We start from the raw sequence: 24,728 nt of genomic DNA, 5'->3' as shown, positions 1-24,728 counted from the left end.
GTATTTTCTCAAATGTGGATTTGTAACGGTTGTCCATATGCTTTTGTGTAACATGAGGGGGCCTGCTTATTGGGATATCTGTTCCTGCCCAGTACCCCACAGCTGGCAAGTCCCAGAGAAAATCAATCACACAGAGATCTCTATAAGTTATAAAGCTGATTGGCCCATTAGGTCAGGCTACTTATTAGTTCTTATGACTTATCTTAACCCATTATTCTGATCTATGTTAGCCATATGGCTTGGTACCTTTTTCAGCTGTCAGCTCACATGTTGCTTCTTTGGTGATCTGGGCAGGAGTGGTGGAGGGAGCTTCCTGCTTCCCAGAATACTCCTACTCTCTTTGCTCCACCCCTACTTCCTGTCTGGCTTTCCTGCCTATACTGCCTGCCTGGCCAATCAGCGTTTTATTAAAATATGATTGACAGAATACAGACAATTCTCCCACACCACTTTTGTATTGTGTGATCGCTAATATCCTCTAGGCAATCAATCTCAATAGATAATAAATGCTTACAACATAGCACCAAGTTAACAGATTAACCTTCCATAGAATCATTTGTACTTTCCATAGAATCAGAATAAGCTTTACAAGTTCCCCTGTCCCCCCCCCCCCCCCCCGCCCAGTGTAGCACTGTCAATACCAAAAATCTAAGAGTATGAGAAGAGTTTAACCCTAGGCCTTTCCCATCCAACTAACTACTTGGTGAACTACACAGAATTCAAGAAGCATGGCTCATTCTCGGCCTTGATCTATCCCCAGACACCAAACACCACAGCATCCTATGTGTTGTTCTCCTCTGCAGCCCATGGACCCCTCCTCCATGGCACAGTGCTGCCAACCTTGTCTCCAGACAGGCAGTGTAGAGGACCCCACAAGCAAGAAGTCAGTGTTCCCGACTGGGTTGAAGCTGTGTCTTCTTCAGTTGATTGCCAGACCCCTGAAGTGCCTCAGTTATCTTTTCTAAATCATCTCTGCTTCCCTTCTTTCTGTTGTCGCAGCTGCACATGTCTTCGTCTTTCTGTGAGAAGTCCAAACTAAACTGTGTGCATGGGCTTCATTTGGGAGCAACGTCTATTTCCGTTTTACAGTATATATTATGTTCCTTTGTATGTTCAACTATTCCTTTTCATGAATTAATATTTCTTTTTGTAACATAATTTTTATTTTAAAATTATTCTTTTTACATATTTTCCTTAGAAGTTACTGTACAGATGTTTGTATCCGTCTGTGTGGTTATGTAGATGTAAGTGGAGTGCTCTTGGAGGCCAGAAGAAGGCACCAGATCTCCTGGAGTACAGACTGTTGTGAGCCATCTAAAATGGATCTTAGGGCCTGAACCATGAAGCCATCTCTTCAGCCCCTAAAAATTATTCTTTGGAAGCTGATGAGATTGCTCACTGGGTAAGGAAGCTTGGTGCAAGTCAGGTGACCTAAGTTAGATTTCCTGGTGCCTATATAGTAGAAGCAGAAAACCAGTTCTCCTAAACTGTTCCAGTCTGACCTCCACATGTGCATGAGTGCAGACACACACACACACACACACACACACTAAATAAACAAACTTTGTTTTAAATTTTAAAAAAAGTACTCTTTTATTCAATGATTCAACAAGTATTTTTTTTCCTGATAATGCAGGAACAGGGATGAATAAGGCCTTTCTCATAGAAATTTCATTCTGTTGGGGCAAACACTGAGCAACAAATAACACAGGTATTAGATTACAGTTGTGTTGTGTGCTTAGAAGGAGAAGAACAGGTTCACAAGAGAATATGCAACAAGGCACTTGACCTCGTCTAAAGTGGGAGAAAGGCCTCCTTGAGGACATGCAGACAGAGCTGAGAAGAAATTTGCTGGGAAGAAGATGAGGGCCAACAGGTGGGAAGAAGTGGAAACCAGAGATGATAACGGGGGGGGGTGTAGAAGCGGTGGTGAATACAATCAAACTACAACCTAGGCATTTCTGAAAATGTCCTAATGGAACCACCATTTTATAATTATTGTAATATAGTTCATGTATACTATTTTAAAATAAAGAAAACCATGGAAAGGAGCTGGGTGAAGTAGGAACAAGAGCCACAGAAGAAACATCGCAGAAACAGAAACATGTGCAAAAGCCCTGGTGAAGGCAAAGGCTAGCTTGTCTGGAGAACTAAAGAGTGGGGCCGAAATGTAAAGACGAAGGAGGTGGGTACCCTTGAGGAAGCTGAGACGTAGGGAGGGAACAGGTCATGCAGAGACTTGTTGGCCATGTTAGAGGCTTTGGTCTTTACCAGATGAGGCATAGAAAATTTTGAAAGATGGTAATATGATAAGACTGATCGAAATGTAAAAGGCCCCCTCTGGCTCAAGTGTCCCCAAGTGTGGGCACTGTTTGGGGAGGTTGTATAACCTTTATGAGAGAGACTGATAGCAGAAGTCGGTTGTTAGGGGCAAGCCCTGGGGTTATATAGGTCAGCCCTGCTTCCTGTGCTCTAGCTACTTCCTGACTGTAGATGTGACCAGCTGCCTCATTGTCTGCGGCCATGGCTTCCCCACCATGACAGATTATACTCCTTTAAACTATAAGCCCCCCCCAAAAGTCCTTCCCTTTAAGTATTTATCACAGAATTGAGAAAAGTAACTAATATATGATTTTCTTTTTCTTTGATTCACTCTTTTTTATACTTAAAAAATTATGTGCATGTGTCTTTATTAGGATATTGCATATGAATGCACAAGTGCCTGAAGAGACCAGAGATGTTGGGTTCCCATCTTACAACAAGTTATAGTGTTACCAGTGATAGTGAACCACCCAGTGTGGGTGCTGGACTCCAAAATCCGGGTTCTCTGCAAGAATAGTACACACTCTTAGTGCTTGAGTCATCTGTTCAGTCCAAAATATTTTTCTTTAAAAAAAAAAGGCACTCTAAACCGTTATGTGAATAGTTATTAGAGGACAGGAACCTAGGCTTTTGGTGGATGGGTGGGGAGCAGGAATTTTCTGTGTAGCTTTGGAGCCTGTCCTGGAACTCGCTCTGTGAACCAGGTTGACTTCGAAATTACAGAAATCTGCCTCCCTCTACCTCCCGAGTGCTGTGTTTGAAGGTGTGTACCACCACTGCCCAGCCTACTTCCTAGTCTTAAAGAGAGATGGTAGTTGGCTGGCCTAGCTTGTACTGATAAAATTGAAAACGTGGGCTCTTCTAAGGTAAGTTTAGTAGGTCAGATTGCCAAACTAAGGCTTCAAAATTCAGTGTTAAATATGGATTTAAGTCTAAAAAGTGGAAATAACTGGGTAAACTCAAGAAATTCTCTATTTTAAATTGGTGACAAGAGTAATTTTGTCTCAAGACAATGATATTTATGCAGAGACTAAACAGGATTAGGGAAATGCCTGGTTTATACTAAAATGTAACTATAGAATTCTAAGTTCTTGGAGCCTCACACAACTTTACATAAAATTGAGAGAATATAAATTCATTTCATGTATATTTACATTGAATTTGAAAACATGCCCAACATGTATTTATTGTGATTACTCAAAGCTCGACCTTCAGAACTATGGCACCTGGAAGTGATAGCAAGGGCTTCTATCTAATTCCAGCTACTTAGGAGGCTGAGGCAAGAGTTAGAGGCTCATGCAGGCCACAGAGCAAATTTAAGGTCAGTTTGGGCAATCTTAGAGAGATCCTGCCTCAAAGTAAAAATAAGTAACAGAGATGGAGCTGTAACTCGGCAGTAGAGTGTACAAGGCTCCAGGTTTAATCCTTACCCTCAGCAGCACACGAGATGGGGAGAGAGTAAGAGCGAGAGGGAGAGAAAGAAAGACATGACAAACTCTGAGATGTTCAGGTCACATTTCTGTTAAACGTTGAGCCTGAGACTGGGCTACTCTCAGGCTGGCTGGTTTGCTTGTGAAGTGACGTGGTTAGAGCTTGTGTTTATGTAAGTTACGTGGCCCTTGAGGATATAATGCTGCTTTGTTCTTCCTCACTCCAAAGAAAAGGGGGACTCAGAGCAACTGGAACCACTGGTTTCCAGTGAAGCCAAGCACAGCACAGACAGCAACTGGACTGAAGAATCGCTAGCTGTCTTCGCTTCCTGCAGCCTTCTGGAGTCGGATTCATTTCTGGCTCTCGAGAAGGTCTGAGTATCGAGGATGGACTGTGGCCATCTGGTATTTTTGAGCAGGTGCCATTGGATCATGACGCCAGCACTGGGCTCGGAGTCAGGAAACAGGAGTCCCGCTGCACTTCTGGCCTGGATTCCTGACTGCCTCCAGTTGGCTACTTGGTGTCTTCAGGCCTTGTTTGTTCAGCCCTGGAACTGGCACTAGATTAAGCTCAGTATCACCCTAAGGCTCACTCTGACCCAAAAGGAAAATATAAAAACTCCCACCTATGTTACATGTGCAGTCGCTAACCACTCTGCATTAAGAAATGAGAACTCCCTATATAACAACTATCATTGTAGTCATCAGACCCATGCAGTAAACAAGAGCCCACAAAATCCTCACAGAGCTTTCTGCAGTGGTTCCATTTACATTCATAACATCTTAACAAGACTTCAAAGAAGGCTTCTATTTATTTAACCTTCCACTAAGCAAACAATTTTTCTTTTCAATACTTCTCTCAAGTATTGCCTCCTTCGTCCAGGAAACTTTTCCTCTGAAGATTTCTGTATTTGGAGTAATGCTACTTATTTATGGATTGTATGTATATTTATATGTTTACACATATCGAAATAATTCTGATTGAATGAATTTGTCGGTATTAGTCATTTCTATCAGAACATAAACTCCTTGAACAAATGACCATTTAGTGCCAGCATCCTAAGCCCAGTGTGAGTAGAGTGGTGGTCAGGAAATCCATCCTTGCCAAGTGGCTCTCTACTTCTGGAACGTACTGTATCTGAAGCTCAGGCCCTCACTGACTTGTGTAGGAAGAGCCCTCACAGCAAGATTCTGCCTGCAGCTATCTGACTCTTGGGCTCTGGCCAGGTTTCCTTTGCTCTGCCTGTCCTTCTCTGTCCCTATGCTTCTCTCTTGCCCAAGGCTCATGCAGACTGGAAATTTGACCAGATTTCTGAGCACAAAGGGCCTCCAAGTGATCAAGCACATCAGCCAAGTGTTGTGGCACACGTCTTTAACTTCAGCACTAGAAGTCGAAGACAGATGATCTCTGCAACAGGTCAGCCAAGAAAGACTACATGGTGAAACTGTGTCACAAAATGAAACCAAAAGTGATCGAGTACATCATAAGAAATACAGAATATCCAATGAGGGGTAAGAAGATATTAGTGTACTCAGATTCTAATACACACACACACATCTAATTTGTATATATACATACAAACCTTTTTTAAGTTTGTGCATATACAAAATATATAGATATGCAGGCATGTACATGTGTTTAAGTATACATATATGATATGTGTATATATTATGTGTATTTATATGTGCACAGATATATGAAGCATGATCAATAAAAATTCAAATAGAAAAATTGGTGTTCAACCTGAAGATCCAAAAAGCAAAGCAGCCAGCCACTGGCTTTTACCTAGACCTCAGTCCAAAACAGCAATCCTGCCTTCAGGAATTTCAGAATGAGACTGAGCCTGAGAGCTGTCTCCTCCCATCTTATATTCATCTTTAGCACTTGGATTAAAGGTGTGCGCCACTGGGATTCAAGGTATGTGTTTTCTATGGCAACTAGTGTGGCTACTGGGATTAAAGATGTGTGTTACTACTACCTGGTCTGTAAGGCTGACCAGTAGGGCTGTTTTATTCTCTGATCTTCAGGCAAGCTTTATTTATTAAAATATAAATAAAATGCTGCTACAGATATATACATATATGCATATACACATCTAGATTCATTAAAATCTACGCGTGCACATACACTTAGACAAATGGGTGTATATGTAAGAATATATACTTGTGTGCCTATAAATGCATGGACATGTTCATATGTATGTACCTATATATGCATGCAAATTTATATATACAAGCATATTTATGATCCTGCATAAATATGCTCATAACTTATATGTGCATGCATACATGTGCATATATATGCACACACATGTTTACTTTTTATAAAAAAGAAGGAACATTAAGATTTCCTGGCATGGATTAACATCATCACACTCACTTGGCACCCCTGTGGTGGCCTCTTAGCATGTGCTGTACTTGAGGGAAGTAGAGAGGGCATGTGATGTTCCTTGAGGGAAGTAGAGAATGACTCTTCAGCAAAAGAGTCACTGAGAGTTCAATGAGGTAGATTTACAGATTACATTATCTGGTTTTAACTAGTTTGCCCTCACAAATAAGAAAGCAACCTTTAAAGATTCTTACCTGGAGAACCAATTTGGACACAATTCCACCAGTGTCAAGGACCTGTGTAGTGCTTAGTGGATGCTAGGCACTGTCTAAGTGCCTGTCTCTGTCCACCCAGCTTACCATCGTGAACACCACACTTTCACTCCCGCTGAGCCATGAGAAAAATGGATGGCAATTTAAGTCAGTGGCAGAGCAGCGGCCGCACTGGGACAGTCTGTCCCCACTCAGCGCCTGTCACCACAGCACTCTGCCTGTGAACAAAAGGAAACCAAAGATAATAAGCAAATGCTTCTCTTTCTTGGTTCACTGTGTCCCTCAGACATCTTAGGAAGCTAGGAAGCCGAAGCTTAGAACATGCACTGAGTTTACAAACAAACAAACGTATGTGGACACTTTCCCAAATACTCAATAGGTCAAATTGATTTGAAGACTGCTGCCCAAGACACGCAGACTTTCTGTGAGGGTTCGGCAATCTTAAGCTCTAAAGTTTCTTCCTGGGAAATGAGAGTCTGTGTGGTCAACGGTTTTATGATAAAATTGCCACTTTTTACTTTATAGATAATGTTAGAATTAAACTACTACTATGAAACTTTTTATTTGTTTTGTTTTGTTTTGTTTGAAACAGAGTTTCTCTGTGTAACAGTCTTGGCTGTCCTGGAACTCACTTTGTAGATTTTTTTTTTTAATTACTCAAATAACATAATGATCCAAAAGTGCCTAAGACCTCAGGACAGCAGTAAAGACTTTGAGTAGTTTATGATCTTCTTAGGCTCTCCCAGGCAGCTTCCATCTCCAGGAGCTCCTCCTCATTGTGTATCTATTGGAGCTGTCAGCATTCAGTTTAATCTTGGCCACTGCATTGACCCAGGCTGAGTCAATCATGGGTAAAGGGACTCCGTTTTCTCCCTAAAAAGCTCTACCAATCATCTGGGGGCATGACCTGACAGATCCTGTTTCCTATATTCAGGATTCCACAATTATACCTTTTCATGGTGGTGATTTGTTTCAGTCACAGGTAGGGCTATTATGTGACCATGTTAGTTATGCTATGTATGTGAAGGTTTGGCTGTGAGCGAGTAGACCACACTGGGACCAGGCTCTGCTCTTCAGGCTGTCCATCCTGATGCTGTCTTCCAGATTTACACACTGTTTACTAAGCTGGTGTGGGCAGCCTGAGAGCGGTGGACATTCTTAGTCATCTCCCACAGACTCTGGCGGCATGCCTCATCAGAAAACTCTCAACAAAAAGCTCTTGAATTGAATTTCAGAAACACAATTCTGACATCCTTCATTAGTTTCTGTCTTCTTTATTCAATGATGCAGAAAATCAGTCAGTTCTCTCTTTACACTTAAGCCTATATCAGAATGATACTTAAGTAGGGTCTGACCATCATAAATAAATTTTGTTCCTTTCTCTGTCGTTCTCTCTCTCCCCTTCACTCTTTCCCCTTTTCTTCCCCCTCTCCCTCATTCTCTCTCTCTCTCTCTCTCTCTCTCCCTCTCTCTCTCTCTCTCTCTCTCACACACACACACACACACACACACACACACACACACACAATGTCTCCTGTAAGCCACACTGTCCTCAACTTCATTATGTAACAGTGGATGACCCTGAACTTTGATTTTCTTATATCTCCTAAGGGATGAGATTACAGGCATGTGCTGCAGTGCTGGGGCTTCATCCATGCATGCTTGGTAGGCATTCTGCCAAGACAGCACTCAAGACACTCCACATTTTCTAATCTACCTTAAGATCAACCTTCTTTCAGAGACTGCAGAATGCTCAACCCTAGATAGGACATCGACATCTCACCGCCCCCCACCACCAAGGCTCAGGGATCATCACAGGGTAGAAAGTGAAAGAGGGCAAGAGCCAGAGGCCTCTGCACACAGCACTGAAGCTGCACGTGTGAACTACTGCAGTGGGGACGGCATGCATAGCACATGTTTTATGATTGTACAGGGGCTTACAGTTAAAGAGACTGCCTTGAATTCAGAAGAGGCTTTGGACTTTTACATTGCGTTTAGACTGTGAAAGACTATGGAAACTTGAAATTGGACTACGAACATTTTGTATTACAATATAGCTAAGAGCCTATAGGGCTAGGGAGTAGAATGTGATAATTAGGATGAGAATGTTTCCAAAGGCTCATATATATGAATACTTGATTTCCAGTTGATGGAAAAGTTTAGGAAGATTTAGGAGGTGTGGTCTTGTTCGAAGAGGTGTATGACTGGGGCTAAGATCTGAGGTTTCAAAAGGCTCATACAATTCCCTGGGATCTCTTTCTGCTTCATGGCTGTGAATCAGGATATATACAGGACCTCAGGCATTCTCTCACTCTGCCATAATAGACTCTAAACCTCCAAAACCATAAGCCATATTAAACTCTTCCTTTTATAAGCTGACTTGATTGTGTTGTTTTATCACAGCAATAGAAAAGTAGCTAAGAAAGCTACAATAGAGATATTTATACTCTGCATTTATTACTTCTTTACTCACTACAGCAAGGAAATAGAACCAACCTGGTTGTCCATCAACAGATGACTGTTGATAATAAAAATCTGGCACACATATAAAATGCAACACAATTCATCTCTAAATAAAAATGAAGTCACAAAGCTTTCAAGAAAATGGTTAGATTTAGAATGCATAATAATAAGTGAGGTCACACAATATCAGAAAGAAAGATACTAATGTCCTCCCTCACAGAAGGCTCTAAACCTATCATATATAATCTATATAACAAATGTACATGCAAATATAGTATACCATGTAGAAAGAATAACTAGGAAAGGTAAGTACTAGGTGATAAGGAAGGACACACGAGTCATCAAAGAGGGTATAAAGCTAATTATTTTTCTAGTTTTAAGTTTGTTGTGGAGTGTGTGTGTGTGTGTTGGATAAGTGCATAAAAATATAATTTATAGTGAAAGTGCAGAAGCCACTGTGAAGCCCCAGCTTCAGAACAGCTGTTCTAACTTTTCCAGAGTCCTTTGAGATGTTGAGACTTTGGTTCTGTGTAATCCTGTTGTGTGATGTTTTTTATTTGCAAGTTCTTCTTTACAATAAAGCTTTAATCACTAGAAAAAATAAGTAAATTTAAAAAACTGGCAGGAAACCCCTACCCTCCAAGATTTATTTACTGTATTTTTAATCTTCCAAGGATTATGTTTGTAGTGTTCAAATGCACAATAAACTTTAAAGTGTCTGTAATTGAATCGAATGAGACACCATGGAATTTATGACACCTAGTAGACAGCAGTGCAATAGAAACAGGAGGCCCTCCATAGATGGTGATGACCGGTGAGGTGCAGAGGCGCACTGTTGGCAGTTTAGAAACTGAGGCGATAAAGTTTCTGGAATGATCTAATTTCTATGCATATATAAAATTCTATCAATGGCTAGCATCTAAATATTAATTTTATCAAGAAAAATTATATAAATTTATATTTATTTCCTCACTTGTATTATTCTGTGAAGTACATGTTTTGTGAAAGATGTTGACAACCTTAGATGATATTGTGCAAAAAATTCCAAACCCCCCACCCATCTCATAAAACAAAGAAAGGGGGAAAAAGAGAAAGAGAATAGTAACTAACAATTATTTTGTTTTGCTTTGTTTTTAAGAAAAACTTTCACTTTTAGGGAGAGAAAATCTTCTAGGAAGACCACTAGTTATAAAACCTAAGGAGAAATGGATTATTTTAACTGGTGAAACTCAAACATCTGGAAACTGTTTAAACTTTTAAAATGTAAAGCATCAAATCCTATTAGCTGATATCTTAAAAAAAAGGTCCAGAGACTAACAGTCTCCCAACCTGCTAAGCACTAAATGTGACTAAGTGTAGAGGTAGGATGGGAGTGGGAAGAAAGGAGGGAGGCAGAGAAACAGAGGAGCCTGTTTTCCACAAGTGTTTTAAATCTAAAATTAAAAATGCTGCTTTGTTTTCATTTGCATTTCATTGAATTATGAGTAAAGCTGAGCATCTTATCAGATATTTATTGATGATTTTTAGTTAGTTCATCTTTAATAAAACATTTTAAATATTTTCATTGAGGTATTCATAATTTTCTTGTTGATTTATAAAACTTTTATATAAAAAATATTAACAATTTACTACTTGTTATTGTTACAAATTTTAACTGGCACTTTGTTTTAAATTTATATTAACATATTTCTACATGCAAGCTAAAAATTTTAAGTTAATGATTTAATTATATTGTAATAAATATTACAATAATAGCACACATTATGGAATATTATATAACATATGTTATAACAAATAATTTAATTTAAAATTTTAAATAAACCGTTCTTTATAATTCTTGTTTCATTTTTGTTCCAGACTATTATTACAAAATATTCTCCTTATGTTGAGGATTACCTATCCTCAGGATGTTATAAAGTAATTACTATACCTACTCCTTCAACTTCCTCAAGCAATACTGAGATCTCTTCAAATGCCAAACTTATAACCATTATTCTATCATCAAGATCTTGTGAAATCACTTCAGAAAGATTAGCACTGTATCACCAACTTTGTTAGATGCCTCCTCCTTATTCTTCCACCTTGAAATCTGAGCGCTTGCAAAGCCCTAGGCTTGTCCCACATAGAAAACTTTAATCATTTTCATGGAGACAGCATGTAAGTGCAAAACAGTCAACATGACACAAAGTACAGCTGTTAGGTAACTGGAGAGATTTGCTTTCTGGCTAACTGACTATTTCATTAATTAATTCAATAAGCGCTCAAGTCAGTAGTCTCAATCTGTGGGTCTCAACCCCTTTGGGGTAACATAAAATGTATATTCATAACTTACAGTTATGAAGTAGCAATGAAAATAACTTTATAGTTGGGGTCACCACAACATGGGGAACTGTATTAAAGAGTCAGAGCATTAGGGCTGGAGAGATGGCTCAGTGGTTAAGAGCATTGCCTGCTCTTCCAAAGGTCCTGAGTTCAATTCCCAGCAACCACATGGTGGCTCACAACCATCTGTAATGGGGTCTGGTGCCCTCTTCTGGCCTGCAGACATACACACAGACAGAATATTGTATACATAATAATTAAATAAATATTTAAAAAAAGCAGAGCATTAGGAAGGTTGAGAAGCACTGCTCTAACATCACCTACTCATAACACAGTGTCAAAGCTGGGCATTCCCTAATGGAGCTTCAATGCAGTAATAACTGTGGCTAGCACATGCTGATTGCTTTCTATGTACCAGGCAGTATATCAAACTCTGCCTACACTTTATATCAATTTTCTCACTCTTAGGATGGGATAACAGTATATTCATGAATATAGTTATTGAAAGAATAAGTGAAAAATAATATATGTGAAACTCCTAGAATGAAGCCTGCTGGATATTTTTCATATTATCTTAACTATTGTACCTTTGGGATTATTATTCTGCTGTTTATTGCTTGATTAAAAGTGAGACCCTAGGCCCCTGACACCCCTATATCCAAGGACTCTGGGACGACTCGAAGCATCACCTCAGCCCCTGGCCTGGGAGTTGCCTTAGTCTGGTCTCCACCTCCAGAAAAGTCCACCAAATGCTGACCCCTCCCCAGGGAGGGTCAGGACCACTCTCACGGGCTATTTAGGCTACCGCCCAGAAAAGGAACAGGTGGTCTTTGGGTTTTGCATGGTTCCCCGCATCTCTCTTGCCATGCTCCTGGCCAACTGGGAGCATTTCACTTATTAAACGTGGGCATGTTTTATTTGGTCTAATTTGGTCTGATTGGAATTATTTGCATCGGCGGAGAGGCTCGTCTTAAGATTATTCCTAACATTTACTATAGCTTTGTAAATAGGGCTATTACTCTTTCCACATTACAGATAAAATGCTTAGTGGATTTAAATGATCATCCAAGAAGAAAAAAATAAATTTATCCAAGCAATGTCTTTGTGATAGTTTGAATGTAACTAGTTCCCATAAGCTCATATGGAGCGGCATTATTAGGTGTGGCCTTGTTGAAGAAAATTGTATCACTGAAAAGGTGAGCTTTGAGATTACCTATGCTTAAACTACACCTACTTCAGTTCATTTGCTGTTGCATTCAGATCAAGATGTAGCTCCTTCTCTAGCACCATGTCTCCCTGCATGCCACCATGTTCCACCATGATGATAATTGATTAAACCTCTGTAACTACAAGCTACCTAATTAAATGTTTTCTTTTATGAGAGTTGCCAAGGTCATAGCATTTCTTCACAGCAACAGAAACCCTAATAGGGAAAGTAGGACTCAAATTCACTATTTTTTTCCCATGAATGTTCCCTTTCTGTTGCAAGATCCAAGCTATAATACTGTAGTACATCTAGTTGTCAAATGTACTGTTGTCTGGTGTGACCAGCATTTTTTCTTTTCACCCAAGGAACCCTCCTCTACAAAAATTCATCCAAAGGAAGAAAATTATACAGAGGATTTCTTTATCTAGTCCTGGCTGGTCTTCTGGGCCTTCCTATGGAAATCAGGCTGGCCTTAAACTCACAGAGATCCTCCTGCCTTTGCTTTCTGAGTGCTGGGATTAAAGGCACTTGCACCCGAATTTTTTGTTTGTTTGTTTTGCTTTGTGTTTTAGGCAGGGTTTCCTGTAGCTATGACTGACCTTGAACTCACAGCTGACCTCGAAAAGGCTGGGTTGCACACAGGCAAGAACCTCGACTGTCTCCAGTTCCTTGGTTTTTCATTTTTTTTCATGACCTTGTCTTTGACAGACTTCAGGAATAACAAGTAGAAGAAATCCATAGAAAGATGTCTCCCTAATCTGAGTTTATGTGAATTTCAAATTTGTTTTGAGTGACATTACACTATAAATAATTTAAAGTGAAGAAAAATTGAAAAAATACCAAAGAAATTATAAGAACAGCCTCCTCCTTCAAGGTCACCTTCAGCCACATATTAATTCAGAGCCAGCCTGGGCAACATGAGACACTCATCTCAAAAAACTATTCTTACATAAAACCAGAAAAAAATTAAGTCTTATCAATATTTAGTCCATAAATCAACATTAGCATCTCACCATTCTTGAGTTAAAAAGTATGTAATCTGTAATGTAGATAATAGTTCAGGAGGCTCTTCACTTTATTGCTTTTTGGTATATTGGGATTTATTCCAGTATATATGAGCTACATAGATTTACTCATTTTGCTAGCTAGTTTTACATCAACTTGACATAAGCTAGAGTCATCTGAAATGAGTGAACTTCAGTTGAAAAAATGCCTCCATAAGACAGACTATAAGATATTTCCTTAATTAGTGATTGATGGGAGAGGGCCCAGCCCATTGTGGGTGGTGCCATCCCTGGGTTGGTGGTCCTGGTTTTATAAGAAAGCAGGCTGAGGAAGCCATGAAAGCAACTCAGTGAGCAGCACCCTCCAGGGGCTCTGCATCAGCCACTGCTTCAGGTTCCTACCCTGTTTGAGTGTTTGCACAAGCTTCCTTCACTGAAGGACTATGATGTACATGTGGAAGTATAAGCCAAATAAAAACAGCTTTTTCCTTCCCAAGTTGCTTTTGGTGATGGTGTTTTGTATAAGGGTTTTCTCTTCTGCCACCAGTCCCAAATAACGACACAGAGACTTATTAATTATGAAGTAACTACACCTTAGCTTAGGCTTGTTCCATTAGCTCTTATAACTTAAATTAACCCATTTATATTAATCTATGTCTTGTCTCATGGTTTTTTACCTTTCTTTCATCTTGCACCTTCTGTTTCCTCTTGGTCTGCTGGTGGTTCTGTCCTTCTTCCCTGAGTCCTCTCTGTCCCTGAAGAAAGACAGAAAGGATTTCAAGAAAGAAGTCATGAGTTGGAGATAACAATGTAATCATGAATGAAAAAGAGAGTGACCAAGCTGGCACCTCACTTCTAGCATGGTTTCTCCAGAAGTCAGCTCATTAAAGTAAAAGGAGTAGCATGCTTGAAATAGATTTGGAAACACTTCCAGTTTGATCCAAAATGATGTATGCGCTAGCCAGGGAGACTATGGGGAGGCAAGTTGAGTTTTTCACCTTTAGTACAAATTTGTAGAGGAATCAACATTTCAATAGTCAAGAGAATCTTTTTGCCTGTTTCTTTGGTTTTTGTTTTTGAAGACAGAGTTTCTCTGTATAGCCCTAGCTGTCCTGGAACTCCCTCTCTCTCTCTCTGTAGACCAGAGAATCTTAATGCAGTACTTCTTAAAATTCCATGATGAATGAAGTTTCGAAAGTTTAAGTCTTGGGGCAGAAGAGATGGCTCAGTGGTTAAGAGCACTTGATGCTCTTGTAGAGGACCCGGGTGACTCTCAACTGTCCATAACACTCTTTCAAAACTCATCATATGTATACTTAAGCATGAAGACAAATTTTTCAACATTTTTAGAAATCTGAGCAGTGTATTTAAAGAGTTTTTAGCCTATCTGGATTTTTGTTTTTATATTGTTGTATGTTTGGAAGGTGGCACTTGACTGTTTTGGAAGAAGGTACTAGAGATTGAATCCAGAATCCTTCCCATCCCACAATGCTAGGAAATTTCTCTACCACTGAGCTATGACCACAGGCCAACCCTGTTAAGACAAAAATATTCTGCTGGACATTAGGAAAGATGGAAAATTAGTAGCTGAATTTCAACAAAAGAATGGAGCAGATAAAAATGAGTATTGTATTAATAAGAGTAGTTGAAAATGCATTTCTTCCATTAGAATCAAAATCTTTGTGGGTTACCTTTTTCAGCTTATGACAGCTTTTAAAACCAACTACAGAAATAACCTGAACACTGAATCAGATATTTTAATAAGTGTTTCATAAAGAATTAAAGCTTTTAAAACTAATGAAATCTAGTCAATCACAGTGAATTCACTAAATATTTTCAATGGGGTTAATGGATTTTTTTATACCATTACTATTTAAAAACTCATTTATTTTAAATGTTTGTTTTTGCGATTTTTTTTACATTTTATAGATGTCTTACAATTCCATAAATAGCAGAATTCTAATAAAGCTTATATAATTTATGAAGAGCTTTCCGGAGGGGTACAATAGAAACCAGTTTGGAGAGCCACGAACACAGGTAAGAGAGTTGGCACTGTGGGTGTTGGGAACATGGCAGGATGGAATTAGCCCAGCAGGCTGTAAAATCACGAGTTCGCTGAAAATCTCCATGAAGGACGCCTCGCTGGGTCTTCATAATGGAAGGAGTGGGATTAAGAAAAATGACTAATTGCGAGATTTGTTTAGTGTAACAGCCGGTATTTACCGTCAGAAGATATTAAAATTCTCAAAAAAAAAATGTTCAAAAGAACAGTACAGGTTGAAGCCCATTTCACCTCTGCTCCCAGAGGCTCTCTCAGACTTGACCCTGTAGCATGTTGATAGCAAGTTACCCAAAAGTGTGCAGAGGGGAGCATCTCTAGGGATCCTTAAGGGAGCACCCTTAAGGGACTTGGTGGGGGTGCTAGCGGATGGGCACCGAGGTCCCCAAGGAGAGTAGGGCTGGAGGAGCTGAGTGACTGGGGGCCAAGAAAACAGTCCTGAGGACTAAGGCCATAAAGGTGATTTCTCTCCAAGGCGCGTGGTCTATCAGGAAGAGGCCAAAGGCACCTGAAGCATCCGCCAAATGGCCAAAGCATCCGCGCTTGGGAAGAGGAAGAGTCGCACTGTAGGGTCGGAAAGGGGATTCTGAACTGGAGCGTGTCCATGACTCTGGGGCCTGGTCCCTCCATCTGCCAACAGAGGGAGTCGGAGGATGGAAGAACCGGACTCCTGGTTGTGACAAAGCGTTTGCACCGGCCCTCAACCAGCGTTGCGTACCCTAGGATCAAGACGGAGGTGAGAAGATTCCGAGCTTGCGACAGCCACCCTCGTACAGCAGGCGCCAGGCGCCCGGCCGCGCGCCCACCACGCCGAATTCTCGCGAGAACGGCAGCCGCCATTTTTCCATTGATTGCCGCGGGCCGGGGGAGGGGCGGCGGCGGCGGCGGCGGCGGCGCCCTGGGTCGGTGTCTGCGCGCTGGCGTCTAAGGCCTGAGCCGAGGCCTCCGCGGTTGCGGGAGCTCAGGCGGTTGGGAGGATGACTGCCGCTGCCCTTCTCTCCTGAGACACCGAGCCGCCGCCACCTCCACCCGTCCCCCGCAGGCTGGGCGGAGACGAGCGGTCGGAGTCTGAGCGATGGTGCCCGGCGAGGAGAACCAACTGGTCCCGAAGGAGGTGAGGGGCCGGCTGGCCGGGCTAGGCCCGAAGCCTGCGGACCGCTCGGAGGCGCGCAGGCCCGGGGCGGGAGGCTGGCAGGGAAGAGCGCCGTGCGGCCGGCTGGACGGTGGGCGCGGCGGGCAGTTGGAGACCGCGGGCTCCCGGGGGCCATGTAGCTGGGGGAGACCCCAGGCTGCGAGGGACGAACGCAATCGAAGACTGGACTGGTGGAGTCCCGTCCCGCTGCGGGCGGGGGTTGGGGAGAGAGAGAGTGGCCTTCTTTGAAGTCCACACTTCACACGTCGAGCCGAGAGAGTTAGGGATCATTTCAAAGAAAACATTCTGGAACAGTTGCCCGTGGGCAGGACGGGGTGACCGTGCTGTTTCTGGGGTTTGACAGTGTCTTACAGGTCTTGTGAAATCTACACCCAGGTTGAGATCTGTGGGACGGCAGACTTAACTGTTACAGAGTTTTGTTTTGTTGCTTTTTTTTTCCAACTCCTGTTACTTCGTTGTACTAGGCCTGCCTAAATGGGGCCTACCTAGGATTGTTGAAAAAGTAGGGAAGTGAGACTTGAATGGGAAGGTAGTAGATAGCCGAGTTAATTTTACCATATGGAGAGGTGAAATTTTGTTTTATTTGAGTTTTTGGTTGTTTGCTGATATTGCCAGTTTGGGTGACTTAAATTCTTAAAAGCGAGTGATAGGAGACTCCCGGACTTCTTGGCTTCCCCTGACCAGTAAGTAGTAGAAGATTAAAGATGGAATCCTGCACTGGCCAGTGGATTTCGACATATTAATAGTCTGGTTGACTTTATAAATATCCCCAGCACTTTCAAACATGTATTTTTAACTGCTGATCGTCAGGCTTAATGCTTTGGATTTTTATGTCTCATATACCTTAAATAGATACCAAGTGTTAAGTTGAATTAGCACGGTAGGCTCTTTATATTCATGCGTGATCATTTCAGATTCCTAAATGTTTAGGGCTTTTTTATATTGTAGCAACTCATTGATACACGGACAACCCCTGGTACGATGCAGAAGTGACTTTATTAGGGTTTTGTACTTATCCAGTTAAATTTCCATCTTTCATCAGATGGACAATAAGTTGATTCGTAGGGTTTTGCTTTGCTCTTTGCTGTGTAAGCGTTGGGTGAATTGGAACTCACTATACAGGCAAGGCTAGCCTGAAACTCTGATATTCGCCTGCCTCTGCCTCCCTAGTGCAAGGATTACAAGTGTGTAACCCTGCCATCCATATGTTGTTTGTTGTTCAAGGCTGAGAGTTACGTGTCCGTATTTATCTGTGAGGCATCACTAATTCTCTTTATAACAGATAAACATGAATTAGAGATCTTGCCTCTGGAGCAGTTTCAACAACTAAGGGGTGGGAGGTGGGGAAACTGGAGTTCAGTCAGTGGTTTTGTACTTTGTACTATATCAAGGAAGGAAGTAGTAGGTTTTAAGAGAAAGGTAACCTTCATTTCGTTTGATGCTGGTTTCCATTCTAAAAGATAAAATTAATTCTTAGTTTCTAGCTTCTAGAAAATAGAGCATAGGTGGAACCCTGCTTAAGATTACATTAGTAATTGGATTTGTTTGAGTCTTGATAGAGATATGCACATACCCTGATTTGCAGGAACTTATCTGTTGTCTTAAAAACTGCTTTTGCAATGCTTGCTTTCCCTCTTGGAAGTCTGACGTCTCCCTTATCTGATGAGCCTAACTTTTTTTTTTCTTCTGGATTTTATGTTCTATTTCCTGTTCCTTGGTTTTCACTATTTTACCCATGGTTCCTGCTTCCTGAGATCATGCACAGTACTGCTCTTGAGATGCAAACTGTTTTTAGCTAGTCAGATAGTGTTTTCTTATTTGATGGCCCTACTCATTCTCCTTCCAAGAGGTTACTTCTACTTCCATATTTGCTTCTGAATTACCAGGACTGTGTTCCAAAAGAGAGCCAATGATCTCTTAACCAAAGACGTGGACTTTCTCCCTTCCTCTTTCTTGAGTTTTTTGTAGTGCTAGATACTTTAAACAAAGCAAACATCCTGTCTGCCTGCTAATTTACCCAAAGCCTATTTCTCCTATTCATGCTTTTAACAATCAGTTTTATTTTCTTTGTTATTCAAATAGTTGAATCATACAATGGTAAATCTGAGAGAAAATCATGGTAATCAGCTAGTAATTTAAACTTCACTTTTCACAGGGGTGAGAAGTACAGCTATCAGGTTGAAAGTGACTTGTTCAAGCAAGGACTCAGTGGCAGATAGAAGACTAGAGCTTGGTTGTCCTGTCATTTCTTGCTTGTCCTCTTAAGTTTACTCCTTGTTACCTGTGGCAATAAGAGTAGTTTATAATTCTTCAGGTACTTGTATTTAGTGAGATGAATTGCAGAATTGAAAGCGTTCCTGCATCTATTCCAGTGGGCTATCTTAACAATCCTAGAAAATTTTATTTTGCTTCAGAGAGTCTCTGACCCTTATGGATATGGCTTTTGATTTTGTGTATGAATTCATTCAGTTGTTAAGTGAATTAAGATTATTTTGGTCCCTGAAACTCTGGGACAAATGTCCCTTAGAGAACTACTGGAGACAGCATCTTAGTGTACAGAGATTAACAAACTGTAGCCCAGCTCCTATCCTGTTTTTGTTTGTCAGTGATTTTTGAATTGTTGAATTAAAAAAAAATCAAAAGAATAGTTTTCTGTGATCCATGGACATGGTTGACATGGGGATTTCGTTATTAGGACACAGCCTCCAGGGACGGCAGCAGTGCTGCGGGGTTGCTGTGTATATAGATTGTGTGCAGCTTGATACTCAAGGCTCAGTACACTTGCTTCTGGCTGGCCACAACCTGATTTTTCCAAGCTTATCATCTCTCTTCCCATGGAACAAGTTTTTAATATAGACAAACAGGCTTCTCTCCAGTTTGTTTTATACTTCTGTTTGTGCTGTCCCTCTCTCCTACTGACTTCTCCTGTTCAAAACCCCTGTACTCCATAAGCCTTCTCCCATTGTTTGAAAAGTCTTGAGCATTTTTATCATAGGAATTTCTCGTTAGTAGGCTTCTGCGTATGAGTAGAGATCATTTAACAGTTCATAAAGAGTGTTTTGAATGTCTGTTGTGGCCCCTGCATTTTATGTTGTTCAGTGGCATTCCTTGACAGCAGAAGTGGCATGTTTCTCCCTTTTGTTTTTATATAGATTACAAGTCTAGGGGAGGGTCTCTGCTGGAGTATTGACTAGTAAATGTTCATTTGTATTCTTTTTTTAATATTTATTTACTTATTATGTATACAATATTCTATCTGCAAACCAGAAGAGGGCACCAGACCTCATTACAGATGGTTATGAGCCACCATGTGGTTGCCGGGAATTGAACTCAGGACCCTTGGAAGAACAGGCAATGCTCTTAACCGCTGAGCCATCTCTCCAGCCCCCTTGTATTCTTATAAGGATGTAAAGAGACTTCAAATTCTAACTGGCTATCCTCCACTTGGAGGTTTTCCACAGCATAATTGGCAAGCTGATTCCAAATCCATGACTTATCCCCATAATATCTTTTTTCTTTCTTATTAGGAGAGCTCTATTATTTTAAGTTTTTGTATTGAGAGAAATCTAGATCTTTAGTGTCATCTTTTGATAGTGAGCACTGGTCAGCGTTTCCATAGGAGAGTTTTTCTCATGCTGAAGATGAAGGAGGGGGACAGCAGAGCTCACTATTTCTATCTGGAGTCTATGTTCCTCAGTTCTTCCAATGCTTCTTGCCTGTTCATTTGGACAGGATCCAAATGGAGTACTCCTAAATGTACCCCAAAAAGAGCAAACGGAGAGGGTGGTGTTCACTGAGGAGATCATCCCTCTTTTACTCTGCTTATGTTTTTTAATTGTGGACTATTGATTTTGGTATTGAGCTTGCTTGCTTTAGTATGTCCAGTTTTAGTTATTGCTTGGGGGTTGTCTCATGCTGTTTCCTTCAAAAGGTTTGGGACATAGCATGTATGAGTACTCTGCCATGTAGGAGAAAGTAAGAATAGATACCGCCTATTACAGATTATAAACAGTAAGGTAAGGTACATATTTATTAATGTTTTGATGTTTTTTTTTTTTTGAGACAGGGTCTCTCTATGTAGTCCTGGGTTGCCTGGAGCTTACTATGAAGATCAGGCAGGCCTTGAACTCACAGAGCTCCTCCTGCCTCTGAATGCTGGGATTAAAGGTGTGCACAGTACACCTGGCACTACTAAAGTTTTAAAATGGATACTTTTAGTACAGAGCATATAAATATAGGAAAGAAGTGAAAAAATACGTTTTTCATGCATGCTTCGTTTACATGTAAATGTCAAATGTGTTTTTGTTTGTTTGCTTGTTTGTTTTTTCTGTGTTGTCACTACTCCTTACATTTGGAACTGGTTTTGGCATCTAATGGTGATAGTAATAACCAACATTTATTGAGATACCAGATACTGTTACATGTGCTTTTTGTTTATTAACTCATTTGAGGACAGCAGCTTCACAATTGTATAGGAGAGATCTCCAATGACTATTGGTTTCCCTGTCCTTTCTTGTAGACAAAATCTTTTCATCTTTTATCTACTAAAGACCATATCAAATGAGTAATCTTTTAATTTTAATCTCTCTTGTTAAACTACTTGGAATTGTTGTGGTGCCATATTCATTTTTTATTTTATTTTATTTATTTTAAGCAGGGTTTCTGGTAGCCCTGACTGTCCCGGAACTCACTCTATAGACCAGGTTGGCGTCAAACTCACAGAGACCTTCCTGCCTCTGCCTTCTTAATGATTGCTGGGGTTAAAGAGGTGCACCACCACCACCCAGTTATTTTGTTCATTCTTACAAAATAATGATTTTTGCCTGTGAGAGGCTTCTCAGATAATACCCACCAGTGTCTTAAATGGAAGTATTGATCGAGAGAGGTCTGGCACTTCCTGATATTATCATTTAATGAAGTGAAAGGAGACAGAATGCAGACTATGTGAGTCCAAATCTGTTGAGAAAACAGTGGACATCTAGGTTCTATGCAGTGCCATAGTAGGAGGCTATACTTCGGCATTGGTGGCTGGCATTTTTCTATGTCTAAATGCTTGCGCTGTCTGCCTGTAACTTTGCATGCTTGTCATTTTTAGGTAGATATTGATGTCGTACTGATCATTATTACTGATGTATCACTGTGGGTTTTTTCTTCTGCCTTCCTGCTTTATTTGAGTATTGTCTTGAGTGAGCACAGTCACTTGTATGACTTCAGCTTCTGATGGTGAAGGCAGCTCTTCTAGAGTCTCTACTTACAGTTCACCTATTTATTTGCTTTAGCTAGAACATGGTTTTATTTCCCCCTTTTCCTTTTTCTCATGTATAACTCTTCACTTAGACATTCCAAAATGTCTCTTGTGCCTTTACCATTTTTGCAGCTCTGAAGCTGCAATTATTTTATCACTCAAATGTCCTTCTGGGTGGCTGCTCTGCTTCCAGGATGCTAGCCATAGTCATCTTCAGTATACCTTACTAGGGTTACTTTGTTAAACAGATGAAAGTTTGCCTTAGGTGCTTTAAATACTCACTTAGTACCTCTGATGGCAAATACTTACCTCCGTATTTTAAACTAGGATTTTAGTAGTGTTCCGTAGAGACTTCTTAGTTGTAGAGCTCTCTTTTGCCTCCCAAGTGCTGACTTTAAAGGCAACCAGGTTGAGTTTATATTTTTCAAATTTTTCTTATTTTTCTCTATTACTAGTTTAGCCAAACGGTCCTTAATAGGTGGTAAGGGATGTGTTTAACAGTATTGGGATGTACAGAAATGAGCAGGGGATGTGCTACTAGCATCTAGTAGATAGAAATCAGAGTATGCTGCCAGAGGTCTCTCCTTAACAAAGAACTCTAAGTCTAACATAGTAGCACACTCCTTTAATCCCAGCACTCTGGGAGGCAGAGTCAGGTGGATTTTTGTGAATTTGAGGCCAGCTTGGTCTATGTAAAGGGTTCTAGGACAGCCAGGGCTACATGGAGAGATTCTGTCATAAGAAAGAAAGGAAGGGGGACTGGAGAGATGGCTCAGTGATTAAGAGCACCAACTGCTCTTCCAGAGGACCCAGGTTCAACTCCCAACACCCACCTGGCAGCTTGCAACTGTCTGTAACTCTGCTTCCAGGGGATCTGACACCCTCACGTAGACAAATATGTACATAAAATAAAAATAAGTTTAAAAGAGGAAGGAAAGAAAGAGAAAGAGAGACAGACGGACCTGTAGCTGTGTCAATAGGACTGCTGTTGAGAAGCCGTATATTGTAAAATGTTTGCTCTTATGTGCAAACCTACCATATATATATATACCATATATATATACCATATATGGTCTGAGCTGGAGGCCACCCTGATTTGCATGCACAGCAAATTCCAGGTTGGTTTTGACCAAGGTGAGACCCTTTCTCAAAAACTAACAAAAAACTTAAACTTTAGAGAAAGTTTTTCTATGAAAGGAGAAAATAAAAAATAGAAAATAAATGAGAACAGCCTCCCCCTAAAGCAAATTAATAGACCTAAGCCTACATAGTTAGAACTCGAGAGAACAGAAAAAATGAAGAAAATCACAGAAATTAAAGTTACTTAAGCAAAGTTTTTAGAACAGTGAGATAAATTACAAAGTAAACGGGACTGGCCAGAACCTAGCACTGCAGATAAAATGGATGTACACTAAGGAGTGTAATGTAGACTGTTCGAAATTCCAAGGACCCTCCAGGTATTAGGGAGGGGGACAAGAGCGGGGTGGGGTGCTTCCAAGTAGAAGAAGCTCTTGTGTTCAACAGCATCACAAGAGTAGAGGAATGCCTTCAAAATTTCAAAAAAAAAAAAAAAGTTTTTTTCTGGTTATCTCTCTTTGGAAATGCTGGTTCTTTTTTACATACTTATTTTCCTCTGAATATATTTCTGTTTGTTGTGTTGCATTTTGTCTTTCATATAGGTGCTTTTCTTCAAAGATCTTTGTGGGAGTCTATGTTAACTTAAGAGGGGTCCTTAAGGCAGGATAGAAATACTGCCAGCTAGTATTTGTGTTTTCCCTGTATGGTGGGTGACATGTCTGGACAATTTCCTAACAAAGTTCCAATAGCGTAGTCTTTTTGGACTGCTGTAGCAAAGTATAATAAGCTAAGTAGTTTTTAAATAACAGAAATTTGCTTCTCAGAGTTCTGGGGGCAAGGAAGTCCATAATAAAGGTTTTCCTTATTCAAAAACAGCACCTCTTCCTGTGTCTTATAGTGGAAGAGAATGAGGCAGGTCTCTGGGACATCTTTTATAGAAACATTTTCTTTGTGCCCATGTGAGCTAATACACTCCCAAAGGCCTCACCTTCAAACATAATCATATCGAAGATTAGGGCTCAGTGTGTGCATTCGTGGTATGTGAAGGTGTTGGTGGAGAAACCTTTAGACCATAGCATCTAGGAACACATCAGTTTCTTTTTCTTTTCTTTTTGGTTTTTAGAGACAGGGTTTCTCTGTATCACCACCCGGCCACATCAGTTTTTTTTGTGTTAGGTGAGTTGTACAGAAAACACTTTTTTGGCCAGGATGGGGCAAGTTTATGAATGGATAATAGGGAGGTTCCTGGAAGTCTTTTCAGGGAGTATGTAGATGATATTTCATTCAGTTTCTCAGTTTTTCAAAAATGGCACACACTTCCTTCATATGTACCTGGTTATTGTTTTTAAAGGTTGTTCAGGCTTTTGTCGGGAATTGCTGAGGAGAAGAGGGAACTTGGGGTTCAAACTGCTTCTTAGATTTTGGTCAGTTGTCTTAGGATATCTGCAGTGGCCAGTTCACAAGGCTCCTCTTTTTTAAAATGTCATTATGGATGAATTGTAGTTCATGTGTACCTTTCCTCTAGCTTCTTTAACCTTAGCGTCTCCAGGACTGTGAAACAGTTTTCAAGTCAGAATCAGCCTTGTTACAAATGAGTAACCACAGTAGAGAAATTATTCAGATGTAGTTTTTTGTTTGTTTGTTTGAAACAGTGTTTCTCTTTGTAGCTCTGGCTATCCTGTAGCTCACTTTGTAGACCAGGTTGGACTTGAACTCACAAAGGCCTGTCGCCTGCCTCTGTCTCCTGAATGCTGGAATTAAAGACATGTGCCACCATTGTCCAGCTAAGAAAATTTTCAGGTTTTTACTAGCAGTTATCTGTTTTTCTGATTAAACTCTTCCATT

General features: G+C 40.6%; 2 protein-coding genes across 3 annotated transcripts in view; one reads left to right on the top strand and one right to left on the bottom strand.

Moving 5' to 3' along the window:
- Nucleotides 1-1,406: 1,406 nt before the first annotated feature.
- Nucleotides 1,407-16,248, bottom strand: LOC146893419 (uncharacterized). The gene is made up of 3 exons (XM_085692908.2): nt 16,127-16,248; nt 14,027-14,104; nt 1,407-6,571 (listed from the first exon to the last, which is right to left on the bottom strand). The coding sequence occupies exons 1-3, from the start codon at nt 16,246-16,248 to the stop codon at nt 6,502-6,504; spliced, it is 270 nt and encodes an 89-aa protein (XP_085549034.2). The 3' UTR covers nt 1,407-6,501.
- Nucleotides 16,249-16,294: 46 nt separating this feature from the next.
- Nucleotides 16,295-24,728, top strand: part of Usp47 (ubiquitin specific peptidase 47) — an 89,785-nt gene continuing 81,351 nt past the window's right edge. The window contains exon 1 of one of the 2 annotated variants that reach the window (XM_085692906.2): nt 16,295-16,522. In XM_085692906.2, the coding sequence (XP_085549032.1) occupies nt 16,484-16,522 (39 nt within the window). In that variant the 5' untranslated portion in view covers nt 16,295-16,483. The remainder of the gene's footprint in view (nt 16,523-24,728) is intronic. The other variant, XM_085692907.2, reaches the window with a different exon arrangement.

Source organism: Myodes glareolus, chromosome 7, assembly GCF_982192425.1.
Source record: "Myodes glareolus chromosome 7, mMyoGla1.1, whole genome shotgun sequence".
Lineage (NCBI taxonomy): Eukaryota > Metazoa > Chordata > Mammalia > Rodentia > Cricetidae > Myodes > Myodes glareolus.
This window is presented reverse-complemented; position numbering and strand designations above follow the sequence as displayed.